A 13655-nucleotide genomic window follows, 5' to 3' on the forward strand; every position below is an offset into this window, starting at 1 on the left:
CTGAAATAAGAGTGTCCATGCAAGGGTTTGCACTGGTTTAACTAAACCAAGGCAAGTTTATGTGTGGACAGCGCTTTAGGTCCTAGTCCTGTGGGTTACTTATTGCATCTGTAACAGCTAAATGCATTCAACTCCCATGGAAAGAAATGATTTGGGGGAAAGTCGGAGGAAGAGAGTTGAAAGCACTCAGCAGCTTGCAGGAGCCACTCAGCATCTCAGAACAAACCCATCTTTTGCAAGACATGTGAAAGCACAGACTAAATTAAAGTCTCATGAGAAGTTGTACAGGTGTTGTGCTTAGACTTTATTGCTGGACTAGTCAGGAGGAGAAGTGCAAAAACCGTTATTTAAACCAAGTGTCTTTCCTAACTGATGCTAATAACTTTTTTATATTAAAACAAGTGATATCTATGCCTGAACCTAACATCTGAGTGTTTTCCTTCTGTGAAAGCCCCTTTTAAAATGGATGAATACCTATTTTAAAATGTAACATTTAACCAGATTATTGGAATTTTGCATATAAACACTTGTCCTTTGGTCTGAGCATGTTTTATGTCAAGTTCCAGGCTCAAGTGAATAATGGCTGCTTAGTTTTAAGTATTGTGGTTTAAAAAAAAACAAAACAAAAACAGGAAACTTTGATAATGAAAATGCAAGCAGTCTTATCTGTATCAAGGCTAGCATGCAGTGCTGCCATAGTTCATATGATGGATCTTTTTCCTCACTGACAAGGTGATTTGAGATTATGCAGATTTGTTACAAAATCAGTGGGTGTCAACATTGATGTTTTATGCAGAAAACAAACTAGTGTAGAAATGGAGGTTTTATGCACATTACTCATTTCAAATCAAAACCTGTTTGGATTAGAGTGCAAATATTGTAAGATAATGCAGTGAACACTTAGTATATAGTTTACAGGGGCTATGCTAAAAATATGTATTTTACTTTTATTTTAAAGAACTCTTTCAAATATGGCAAACACACCTGTCATCTATAAAAACATTCATACCTAGAATGGGAAGGAAGGATCAGTGATACATACTAGAAAACTTACTGTAAGGGGGAAAAGCTCCTGCCCTGCCTGGAGCTGGATTAGACTCCATCTCTAATAGCTATGTTCCTTGTTATTGGTCTCATTCGGCTGTAGAAGCCAATTTTCTTCTGATGATATTGAAAAAGCTACGATATTAGCAGACTAAAGTGGAATGCAGATTACTATCTCACCTGCAAGGGAGCATCAAGTTCAGCTAGAGTTTGCTATGAATGAGGACTGTACAGTCTTCAAGTTATTTTTCCCACAGTGTGCTTTGCAGATAACAATTGTGAAAAAATTTCCTTCTTACCAGACTTTCCTCTTCTCTTTACCTGTCTACCGCAGATTCTCAGAGTGTGTTTTTTGTGGCAGCTAGTAAAATGGGTTATCTATAAACAGAAATGATTATCTACCTCGCAGGCTTATTGCAAGGCTTAATTCATGCTTCTAAGTTGAAATTGTTAGATGAAATTTACTTTGTAACTTTTCTGCAGAAGAAACTTGTTTAAGAACACCATGTGAATGAATAAAGCATGGAGTTTTTGCTCAGAGATCAAAAGCCACCCTTTCTCCCCCAAATTACACTATGGGAGATGCTGATGGAGGATGGGTGAAAATAGTTTCATGGTCCTGCTGAATTTCAAACCAGATAGCTCAGTTCAATGTACAGGGTAGATGGTTGGGCAATTTGCTGCTCTGATACTTAACAGGGCATTGAGGGTAAGATCCTGTGCTGGTGTAAATTAACATTTACACCCATTAAAAGTCTGGTCTGAAATATTCAAATGTGTCAAATAGGAGACAAAGGCAGAGATCTCAGACAATAGTGTCCAAATGTACTTCATATTCAAAACATTTCAATTTTCATGCTGAGTTATTCAGTTTACAGGATTGTACTGTGTACTGAGAAATGCAGAAGAAGCTGTGGGAACATACATATTAAAAGCAAAACAGGTTTTTGAACTTTACATGCTGCATGTTTTATTATCAGGCAGGTAGGAAACAAATTTTAAAAATACACAAACTATATCAGATGACAAAATAAAACAAACTTTGGACCATACCTTGACGTTCTTACTTACTGGAGCGTCACCCGAGGAATACTACAATAAGGATTTAACTCGTCTTGCATAACAACTCTTAGAGCCCCAGTGCTTTATGGGTCCACAACTATCAACAGCGAGATGCCATATCCTAAACCAGGCCGTTTGGTTCCCAATAGGAACCATCTTTTTATGTACAGTACTTCATCATCCTGTGGAGTGCATTAAAGTGAAGTCTGGCTTGAGATTTGGACTTCTCTAGCCCAAGTCAGGTATCCGATAATACCTGGGCACCAAAAGCAAGGTTCACCATTTTTTAGTTATTCAACAAATACCAAACACCCACACATATGATAATTTATTATAAAACTATTGAGCCCATCCTGGGATGCACCACTCCCTCCACAGTTCAACCAAGAATTGAAAGTGGCTCAGCCACTTACTGTTAAAGGTGAATGGTCTGTAGCCACACAGAAACAGTGTGAAACAAGAACAAAGAGAGGGCCATGGGGTGAATGTTGAGTGCGGGGTCTAGTTCTGCTACATGTCACAGGTGCGTAAGGTCAGCCCTCGGTCAGTATGTGGAATATGTCTGCCAGGCCAGCTGAAAGGCTAGTCACTAAAGTCCTGGGACCGACACAGCTACAACACCACTGCATATATTTTCTCTGCCCTCTGACAGACACCATCAAGACATTAGATTTCCATTAAGTTAAAAACAGACAAGTGCATAAATATTATATTCTTCTATCATATAGCAATACTTAGTCCAGTCCAGTCCAGTGACCCTTATTAATATAACCAGCTATTGAAGCCAGTGAGAGTTTTGCCTGAATAAAGATAGTAAGATAAGGTCTATTATGCAGTTGCTTAGTAATGGCTTCATTTTGTATGTACTAACCAACCCTAAATGAAGCTCACTACATAAAGCCTCAATATACAGCAGTAAAAGCTGTCCCATAAACCAGGGTCCTTTATTCCTCAGGGTGTTCCTGTGTCCGAGTGCCTTGTCATCGCTTCATTTGCTGTGGGTGTAAACCTTTTTAAGAGTTGTCTTACTTTAGTCATCAGCATCTCCCTGAAGTGATCACCCATTAGGAAATAAAAGATAGGGTTCATTACACTATTTAAAAATGCAATAGGCCTTGTGATAATATAAATGGTGTTGATGATGTTCTGCGTACACACGGATAACTTCCAGGATTCCATTTGGGAGGCAATCCTTACATTGCGCATTATGTGATATGGAGTATAGAATAGTGAAAAGAAAACCAGTGCTAGGATGACTAAAGAAAGAGGTTTCTCAAGGGGCTGAGCAGCTGTGAGCTGCTCTCTACGTTTCTTAAGAAAGATAACCATCTTCATGTAAAAGAAGCACATAACACACAGAGGTATTATAAACCCCAGAAGAGTCAGGCACATGCTATAGATCAGGTTTTCTTTTGGATTTTCAGAACTTGCATAATCTGTACATTGGTTACCACTGGGAGTATTTTTAGATTCTATGAAGGTGATTATTGGCACCAGTTCAAGTATAACAAGGATCCATATGGCAACAGAGAAAACAACAGCTATCTTCCTCTTCTGTAGAAAATGTTCTCTGAAAGGATATTGAATGAGCATATAACGATCAATGCTGATAAAAGTAAGGAAAAGGATGCTTGTGTATAGGTTTACATGCAGCATGAACCTGTTGCTTTTGCACAAAATGTTAGCATATATCCATTTTCCTTTGGAGTAGCTTGTCACCAACATTGGAAGTGTGCATAGAAATACAAAGTCTGATAATGATAAGTTAAATAAGTAAATATTGCCACTTTTCCAAACTTTCAGGCAGAATATGTAGCCAAAGACAACAATGCTGTTTCCGATGATGCCAAAAATGAACTCAATGGTATACATGGTAGAAAGGTAATACTTTTGCAGGGTGTTATCCATCTCCAGGCAGTCACCTGTCTTATTCACAGCCTGGGAAGTTAAAAAAGTAAAATCAATAATAAGAATACAATGACAATTACGGTGCTATTTTATTTTTTGATATCACAATGAATATTTCCAGTTCTGCAAAAAATGTGTCTTATAAACACTTGAAACAAAAAAGTTTAAGGTCTTGGTATCAAAGAGATGTAAAAACACAATGATAAAAACATACAGATGAAATCCAGAGAGAATTCTGCCTCAGTAGGAAATTGAGTAAGGACTTTGGGATTTTGTATGACAACATTTATTTTCCTGAGAGTCTCCCAGAAGACAGAGCACAAAGGTGATTCTGATTCTTAGTGTCCATTACGCTACCAGTGTAAACTAAAAGCATTATGTTATACTTACACAGCACTGGGCTGGAGGGAGTGCGATCGGAGGGGGAAGAGAAAAAATACAAATAAGTAAAATCTGTCTCACAACAGCATTTTTTGGAAATCATCTGCTTTTGTGCCTGTGGAGCTTTACTCCCACATTTTACTCACTGCTTACTAAGACAGAAATCCCATCGTTTCCAATGGGACCTTTGCCCAAGTAAGGAATGAAGCAGTAGTACAGGATTGAGCAACTGGTATAACTCTGCTCTGAAGAAGTTTCTATTAGTCATGGTGGTTTAAAAAAAAAAAAGCAACAAACTTGTTTGTTAACCAATAGGAATATTTGCTATTTATATATTCACAGTAATAAACTAATGATAATCTTGTTTGTCAGAATTACATGGAAACAGTCTTATAGAAGAAATAAGGTAGCTACAGCGTGTACTGCAGTTTACATGTGCGTGTCTCAGGAATTCAGAGGCAACATTGAAGAAATGGAGATCTTGGGACTTGCAGTTTCATAGACCATAACATTATTTGTCTGTTTTCACAATACAAGCCAATGCTCAACAGATTAAATCCAAAGTTCACAAATGTTGGCAGAGTCAGGGCCAGATCCAAATCCCACTGAAGTCAATGAAAAGACATTAGCTAAATTCAAGTTCAGAATAAAATTAGTGAAATTTCAGTGGTGTAATCTGTAAACTTTCATCAGTTCACAATTTTTGTAGCAAACATTTTACAAGTAAACCCCAGAGATCTATTCAGCTCTCTGTATGGCGTTTTATTAGAATTAATTATTTGTATGACAGAGTGCCCAGAGTCCCATTCTGGCAAGCGCGGTGAAGTTGCGAGACAGTTCCTGTCCTGGAGAACTTTCAGCGTAGTATGTTTTCTGTATTTTAGCCAACATGTAACTATTCGATTGCTGCATGCTAAGGAAAATGCTTTATTAAGGGAATATAAGCTCACAATTTTGCTTATTCACTCACTTTGCAAAGTTGTGAAAATACATTGTTCAGCATCCCTTTTTAGTGTAGGCCTATCTATAAATAATTACATTTACAATTTTAATTCCCTGATAATATAAATAACTCTAAAAAGGCAAATTACCCAGGTTAATTGAGAATAACATCCACAGTTTATTGCACCTTCTATTTGGTTATTTAAAACTGTTTATTATTCTCCTTTTAGATTTCAGAATAAAATATATCACGATGGGCTAAAGAGCCCTTGTTAAAATTCCAGAGAGGACTGGGATACTAAGTCTCTGAAGCAGTTCACCCACCTCTCCCCAACAAAATGCAAATTAGCCCTTGGGCTCAAAAACATTGCTTTGCCTTTAAATGCAGTAGATTGCACCCAGTATCAACTTTTGGGGTGGGGGGGTGGGACAAATCTGGGGGAAGGCTGCTTCTATATTCCCCAAATGACACAAGTTGACTATTGTGCTGTATCTTCAATGTACTCCATATATTTTTCAGGAACAAGTATAAACATTTCTACTAGAGTGTACCTAGTGAAAGTTTGTTTGCCAAGCAGTTTTGCCTTCTTCATAGGTTACAGTTATGAGAAATTCTTTCTATTCAAATGGGGAAGAACATTAACAGATTCTCTTATTACAGGCTAAGGAGGGAATTTTTGGAGGATCCCATTATTAAAATATTGGCAGCACATCACTGACAACATATAGAGGGAAAATGAAATATAAGAAAAATAGAAATTAGATTACAATTTAAGTTCAATGAAGTCTCAATTAACACTTCCTAAGAAGGGAAATTACATTGTCTCAAAATCTGCTATACACATGGTCCTTAAGATAGTTACATGCTCTCTCTCTGACATTCCTATTTTAAATGTTTTGTATATTTATTGTTTATATTGTCTAAAATATATAAAATCCGTCACTGAATTATATGGGTAGCTGATGGCAAGATACTCTATTGCAGCAAGAAAAACAAACAAAACTTATTTTAAAGCTATGAGAGAAAGTAGTTATATGAAACAAAAATGTATACACAGATATCATGTACTAATAGATTCTTATAAAAAATATTGATAGAATCACTGCAAGTTATTGACTTTGATTAAAGCAACCCCGGATACTGCTTTTAGCTAGCCATTACAATTCAAACAATTAGGAACAAACTCAAACCTTTTGTTTAAAAATAAAAAAGTTTAAGCAACCAGATCACTGCATACTACATAAGCATTCACATTTTGAATGAAAAAAAAAAGTTAAAATATTGAAAGCCCCATTGTTCCATGTACATCCTGTAAACAGACTTACTGATCAGCTTCAGAGCAATATTCAGGGTACAGGTAACACAAAGGCAGAATGCGGTGCACTCTTCATTTAGTTGTTTTTATATGGTTTGCCACATCTTTAAATTTTGTTATTGAAGGGACAAAATTTTAACATTTTGTCATAAGCTTTAAAGAGTACAACACTGTAACAGTTTAATATGAAAGTCTAACTCACTAAAGATTACAACTTACCATTTTGTGGAATGAGTACTGTCTTAGTAGACACTCCTTCACTCATGACCGGATGAAAGCTTCTGGTTTACTAGAGTGCAACTGAGCACAGTTGTCTCAGCTTATTTTGCATATCATGCAAAGGTAGTTAATTATTCAAGAGTACAGGGCAAATTGTCCGAGCTTGCTGTGTGGGAAGTTTCACTGAAGTGGAAAGTATTGCAAAACTTATTCTGAGTCAACTAGAAAACTAATGAAATAATTCTTCTTTGCAGAGACCTATTCAAATCTGACTATGTGCGCTGCCGTAAGTAGCCAGAAATTTTCTGGTGTGCTTACTTATCATATTTATTTTTAAATGGCTGGAGAATGCTGAAAGCATCTTTTAAAAAGATTTTGAATTCAGTAAACAGATGTTTAAAACTACTACTATTTCCTAATACTAATGAAATATTCACAGCAGGAGGATATGTATGGCCTTGTGGCTGAATCGCAAGACTAGGAGTCAGGAGATCTGGGTTATGACGACATTTCTCTCATTCATTCACTGACCTTGGGTAAATCAACCCACCTCCGTGCCTCAGTTTCCCCATCAAAATAAGCAAAATGACTCTTTCCTACTTCCTGAAGGTGTTATGAGAATTAATTCATTAATGTTCGTAATGTTCTTTGAGATCCTTAGATGGAAGGAAAGTTTAAACCATTGTATGTTTTATTGCCAGATTAATTTCAGTTTTCTAAGGATCAAGGAAACATTCATCAAGTTAACAGTTAAAAATAAATGCAACACACAGACAAATATAATCCTAGCCCTAATGACCAACTAGTCCCCCATATTAAATATTTGTCTTAGTTATTACAATTTACACTATTAGAGCAGAAAACATTTTAATACTTCCAAAGCCTTTTATTTTGCACTCCAGTGTTGTAGAACAGTGTTGGATGTATTTTCTGAATAGGGATAAATACTCTGCTACTGTAGCCTGGCACAGCATCACTGAAGTTAACATAGTTGAGCTAATTTATACCAGTGAATAATTTACCCCTCAGTTTCAAAATATGCGGGCTCATTTTCACTCCGAGATATCCACATATGCTGATTTACATGACTAAATGTTTCACGTGAAAAAAACCCTCAGCTATTTATCTTCAAGCTTGATTTTCATATGCATATTGGTTTGTTGCACTCCTTTAATTTTATTTTCACACAAATTCAGTTTGCAAGCAAAAGTTTGAATGTTTTTGCATGTGCAAAAATTTGGTCATGATAGACAGTGTGCACAAAAATTAAGGCAAATAAATCAATAGTTTTACAGGTCAGGTTGGCACCACTCAAACTTTTGGCCCTGTATAGTGAATCAGGAATAGTCAAATTTGGTTAGGTAAAGATCAACTGTCACTGAAAACTAACAGTAAACTTTTTTTTTGGTATGTTTAAAAATAAGTTTGACTATAAGACCTATAGACCTGTCTCACACCAAAAAAGTACCACTAATTTCAGATTATATTGTACATGAAGGTTGCAGGCCCAGGTTCACAATTATTTATTTTTAAACTGGATATTTTTGTGAAGAAGTTCATTAGGTCTGAATTTCATGTAAACAAAGAAGAATTACTTTTTTTGCCCAGCTAATGGCAGCCTCCCAAGAATTACTGACTAGCCTTAAATCAATAATACTCCACAGTGGCCCCAAATTTATTTATTGAGATGGGGAGGGCAGTATGAGATCAAGAAAATAAGTCTGATTGCCCCTCAGGAAATACTGTAGAACTTTCAGAACATTTGTGCAATAAATTCCCACAGTTCAGTAACATATGTACAGTTACAGAGCACTGATTGCTTGTAACTAAGGCTAAACTTTAAATGATCAAAATCAGATTGCGACATAAACAGGATATTCATTGCAGTATTTCTTAGACTGATGGTATCTAATATTTGGATAGCATTATTAGTGTACATGACACTCCACTACATGTACTGTGTCAAAACAAATAATAGGTCCATGACTCAAGGAGCATGCATTCTAAAACCAGAGGGTAGTGTGTGATATCCTCACCAGTGGCCTTAGCATGTCCTCTCATCCTTCTCTGCAGAGAAAAATCAACAGAGTTTTTGACAGCCTCACTGGCTCTACAGAAAATGCACCACACCTCTCTTCTTTACAGTTTGTCCCTGTAACTTCAAGTGGGTCCCTGAAAGTACTAGGGAAAGTTCTTCCTCATGTGAAGATGCTCACGTACAGAGCCCCATGGAGTTCAGTTCAAGCACACATCCTATTCATGTAAGATTACTGAGGCTATGGTGTCATTAGCAGGACAATGATTCCAGCTCTAAATCTCTTTCTCTTCCAACAAAGAAAAGGCTACTGCTCAATTGTCTGATGAAAACTGGAAAGAAAGCTAGCTTAAACCCAGGAAAGATTAAAAGGGATATTATTAGGAAGAGGAAAGTATTATGAAGAAATGGGAATGTTACAACCACATCCAACATCAGAGAAAACTGGACAGAAGAATGTGCCCCAGAGTAAGTGTTCATACATGAACAATGCTAACGGAGAGAGTAGTATTGGGAGGACACCAATTGTTCAGGAGACCCCAGACACTTGCATCATCACAAAACAACTTGCACTTGGTGAATCCAAACTCATAAGAACGGCCCTACTGGGTCAGACCAAATGTCCACCTAACCCAGTATCCTGTCTTCCGACAGCAGCCAGTGCCAATTACCCCAGAGGGAATGAACAGAACAGGTAATCATCAGGTGATCCATCCCCTGTTGCTGATTCCAAGCTTCTGGCAAACAGAGGCTAGGGACATCATTCCTGCCCATCCTGGCTAATAGCCATTGATAGACTTATCCTCCATGAATTTATCAAGTTCTTTTTTGAACCCTCTTATGGTCTTGGGCTTTGCAACATCCTCTGGCAAGGCATTCCACAGTTTGACTGTGCATTGTGTGAAGAAATATTTCCTTTTTATCTTCACTATCTACAACCTTCCTTGTGGTTAATGCAAATGAAGCAAACAAAAGAGCAGTCATGTTTACGGCGCATTTAGTGACAATACTCACTCAATGTCAGTTCAATGAAAGAATTCTTGCTCTTTGTAGGAGACATTTTTGATAAACTTTTCTAAATTTGTTTTTAGAGGTGATATGCTCTTCACCCAAACCTGTCATCTACTCAAAGTGAAAGTCAAGGATGACAGGATTGGGCTCTAAATCTTTGTCTCTACTTTATCACTGTATATTTTCCCTGGTTATGATGACAGCCTTGTTTACCGAGCTGAGAGAAGTTGTAGTTTTAATACTTTGCCTGCTAGTGAATAAATGTGGATGTTACTGTGCATTTGTTGGACAGGATGGCAGCCACAATCAAGAAAGATGTCAGATACTGTACAGTATCAGAAGATTACCACCTATATCATTCCTTCACCTATACACATGCCGTACTAAAGGTATTTGTAATTAAGGGAAAGATGTGGTCCTACACGTTTCGTATACCATATCTTTGTATCCTGTTTTTAATATTAAAGATATCAGGTGCAGCCTTAAATGTGAGAGACTTGAGCAAACACTCAGTGTAAAGAAAATTATGGGCCACAGCTGGAGGTGCATGTGAATGTTTGTCCATAATTAATTTTGGCAGCTCACCTTGAAAACTATAGCCAGACTGTGATGGGCGAGTTAAGTATAGAGTAGATAGTGAGAAAAATAATATAATATCTGCAAGGAGAGGAGGGTGGAAGTGTAGAGGTACAGAAGAAACACCATCCCACGCTTCACAAGGCATTGACGTAGCGCCAACTATTTTATTCAATGTTTTTCAGCTGTGTCATGATCCCCTCAGAAAATTCACACTAAGGGTGTTTTCTGATGAAGGTAGCAGTCTGTTCAAAATGTATCTATGGCTAAGTCCAGCGAGAGAACCCGAAATGTGATCCTTATGTAGCTATTACCTAGGCAGACTGAGGCGGAATAGAGGAAAAACAACAAAAAACAAGGGAAAAGAGAAAACTGCTCTTTCAGGACAACCTTATTGATAAAGAATTCAGATCTGATGATACCTTGGAAGAAAAATGGGCATCAGTTTCTCATTGCTTTTCTTTAGTCTAAGGCCAAGCTCCCCCCTTCTGACCCCTCCCCCAGTGCCTCTTTCACACTGGCAGCCCTGCTCTTACCAACTCCTCCCACTCCTTCCCAGTGCTTCAGGAGCACTGCAAACAGCTGATTCACAACTTTCAAGCTCTGGAGGGGAGCGGGCTGGAGTGGGGATGGGGCATGCTCAGGGGAGGAGACAAGGAAGAGGCAGGGTGGGGCCTTGGGGAAGGGGTGGAGTGCAGGCAGAGCCTAGAGTGGAGGAGAAGATCGAGCACCACTCTCCAGCAAGACGAGAAGTCAGCGCCTATGGTCCTGGTAGTGCCCCAAATTTTCAGGTGCCCTATGCAGCCACATATACTGTGTATACTTAAAGACAGTCCTGACTGTAAATGTGAGAAATAATCAACCAAACTTCTCTTGCTCCAGGAGCAAGAGAATTTCCCTTGCTTCATTCAGGATTTTCAATTTGTATTCCCTTTTCTTGTTCTTGCCTGGAAGTGCCAATATGTCACAAAGGTCCTATTGTTGCTTGTCACCTGAATGACAGCTAAATCCAGAGGGAATCTTGAGACAAGAGAGAAAGCTTCCTTCTTAACTATTTTCAACTTTAGGACGTTGTTCCCATAAGCTTTCTTGGACAGCCATTTGCCTTGAATTAAAGACCTACCTGAGCTCCCTTAAGGGTACAGAAGGTAATTTGGTTTCTGATTCTGGCAATTCCACTGACAGACAGGAAAATGGGTGTAGTACAGCACCCCCATGGAATACTTTCCACACCTGGTCACTTTCATACAGGGAAACATTTGAGGAGTTCCCATCTGTCAAGGTTCCTTCCCCACTCTGAACTCTAGGGTACAGATGTGAGGACCTGCATGAAACCTCCTGAGCTTACTTTTACCAGCTTAGGTTAAAACTTCCTCAAGGTACAAACTATTTTACCTTTTTCCCTTGGACTTTTGCTGCCACCACCAAACGTCTAACCGGTATATTACTAGGAAAGAGTCTGTTTGGAAACATCTTTCCCCCCAAAATCCTCCCAAACATTACACCCCCTTTCCCGGGGAAGGTTTGATAAAAATCCTCACCAATTTGCATAGGTGACCACAGACCCAAACCCTTGAATCTTAAGAACAATGAAAAAGCATTCAGTTTCTTAAAAGAAGAATTTTAATAGAAGAAAAAGTAAAAAGAATCACCTCTGTAAAATCAGGATGGTAAATACCTTACAGGGTAATTAGATTCAAAACATAGAGAATCCCTCTAGGCAAAACCTTAAGTTACAAAAAGACACAAACAGGAATATCCATTCCATTCAGCCACAGCTTATTTTCTCAGCCATTTAAAGGAATCAGAATCTAACGCATATCTAGCTAGATTACTTACTAAGTTCTAAGACTCCATTCCTGTTCTGTCCCCGGCACAATCATCACACAGACAGAGAGAGAGAGGCTTTGTTTCTCCCTCCCCCCAGCTTTTGAAAGTATCTTGTCTCCTCACTGGTCATTTTGGTCAGGTGCCAGCGAGGTTATCCTAGCTTCTTAACCCTTTACAGGTGAAAGGGCTTTTCCTCTGGCCAGGAGGGATTTTAAAGGTGTTTACCCTTCCCTTTATATTTATGACACCATCAGAAATAAAAATTGTGAATTCTTTCCTTAGACAATTAGACTGGAACCAAAGTGTTTGACAGATCTCCCATAGGGAGGACAGATCGTGAGAGAGCAGTAGGAGTTCCTCTGAAAATAACTGAAGAAGCTGAGGGACTAAAGAGGTTGAAAGATCTAGTCAATAAGTACAGATACTATCTCACATGATTAGATTAACAACAAGTCTCCTATAAGCTTCCTAACATGGACTGGCCATCACAGATACCATCAGACTGGTAAACAAATAAGGAATAGGGGAGAAGCCAAAGGGCATTGCCTGGAATTGAAAATAGGTCTCAGTCTCACAAAGTGCAGGCAGCATTAATGGCACAGGCTTCCTTGTAGGACAAGAGATTTCTTTTCAAGGTTTTCATTATCAGAAAGGCCCAAATGCCATGCAGAAATGGGCCTTGCAGCCCATCAATCAGCCTGGACAGAACTAGCACTAGTGAAATTTGTCTCCTCTCTCCCCTACCATGAAAAGTCTTGAATTTATCACCTTTAAAAATACTCAAAATCTGTCTCATTGCAATTTTTTTCACTCTGGAAAAAACAAACAAAGCCTCTCTTTCCTTTCCTTCAATCCCACCATTCTTGGGCCTATATTTAACAAGGTCACCATCAAAAGAGATGCCTGTCAACAGTTACTTCTCTTTTCCCCTATACTTAGGGCAGGAAAAAATAATACATGCAGAATTGTTTGTAGGAGCAGGGCCTTACTATGCTGTGTGTAAGGGCATGATCCTGCAACTTTTATTCATAAAAATTGTCCCATGGATATAAAGGCTATGGCATCATGAGCAGACTCACATAATGGAAGGTGCTCCATGCTATACATACCATACCTGTTAGCAGTTAGGGACTACTAAATAGAAAGAGATTTAAAGTCAGTGGAAATTAACAAGTCCTACAAATACTGTTTACAACACTATTTAGCCCTGGTCTACACTAGGAGTTTAGGTCAAATTTAGCAGCGTTAAATAGATGTAAACCTGCACTCGTCCACATGATGAAGCACTTTTTTTCGACTTAAAGGGCTCTTAAAATTGATTTCCTTAATCC

General features: G+C 38.2%; 1 protein-coding gene across 1 annotated transcript; it reads right to left on the reverse strand.

Moving 5' to 3' along the window:
- Window positions 1–2042: 2042 nt before the first annotated feature.
- Window positions 2043–6937, reverse strand: SUCNR1 (succinate receptor 1). Its single transcript, XM_077826446.1, has 2 exons — window positions 6873–6937; window positions 2043–4044 (listed from the first exon to the last, which is right to left on the reverse strand). Exons 1-2 carry the CDS (start codon window positions 6873–6875, stop codon window positions 3058–3060), a joined length of 990 nt encoding a protein of 329 aa, XP_077682572.1. The 5' UTR covers window positions 6876–6937; the 3' UTR covers window positions 2043–3057.
- Between the last annotated feature and the right edge of the window lie 6718 nt (window positions 6938–13655).

Source organism: Eretmochelys imbricata, chromosome 9 (genome assembly GCF_965152235.1).
Source record: "Eretmochelys imbricata isolate rEreImb1 chromosome 9, rEreImb1.hap1, whole genome shotgun sequence".
Lineage (NCBI taxonomy): Eukaryota > Metazoa > Chordata > Testudines > Cheloniidae > Eretmochelys > Eretmochelys imbricata.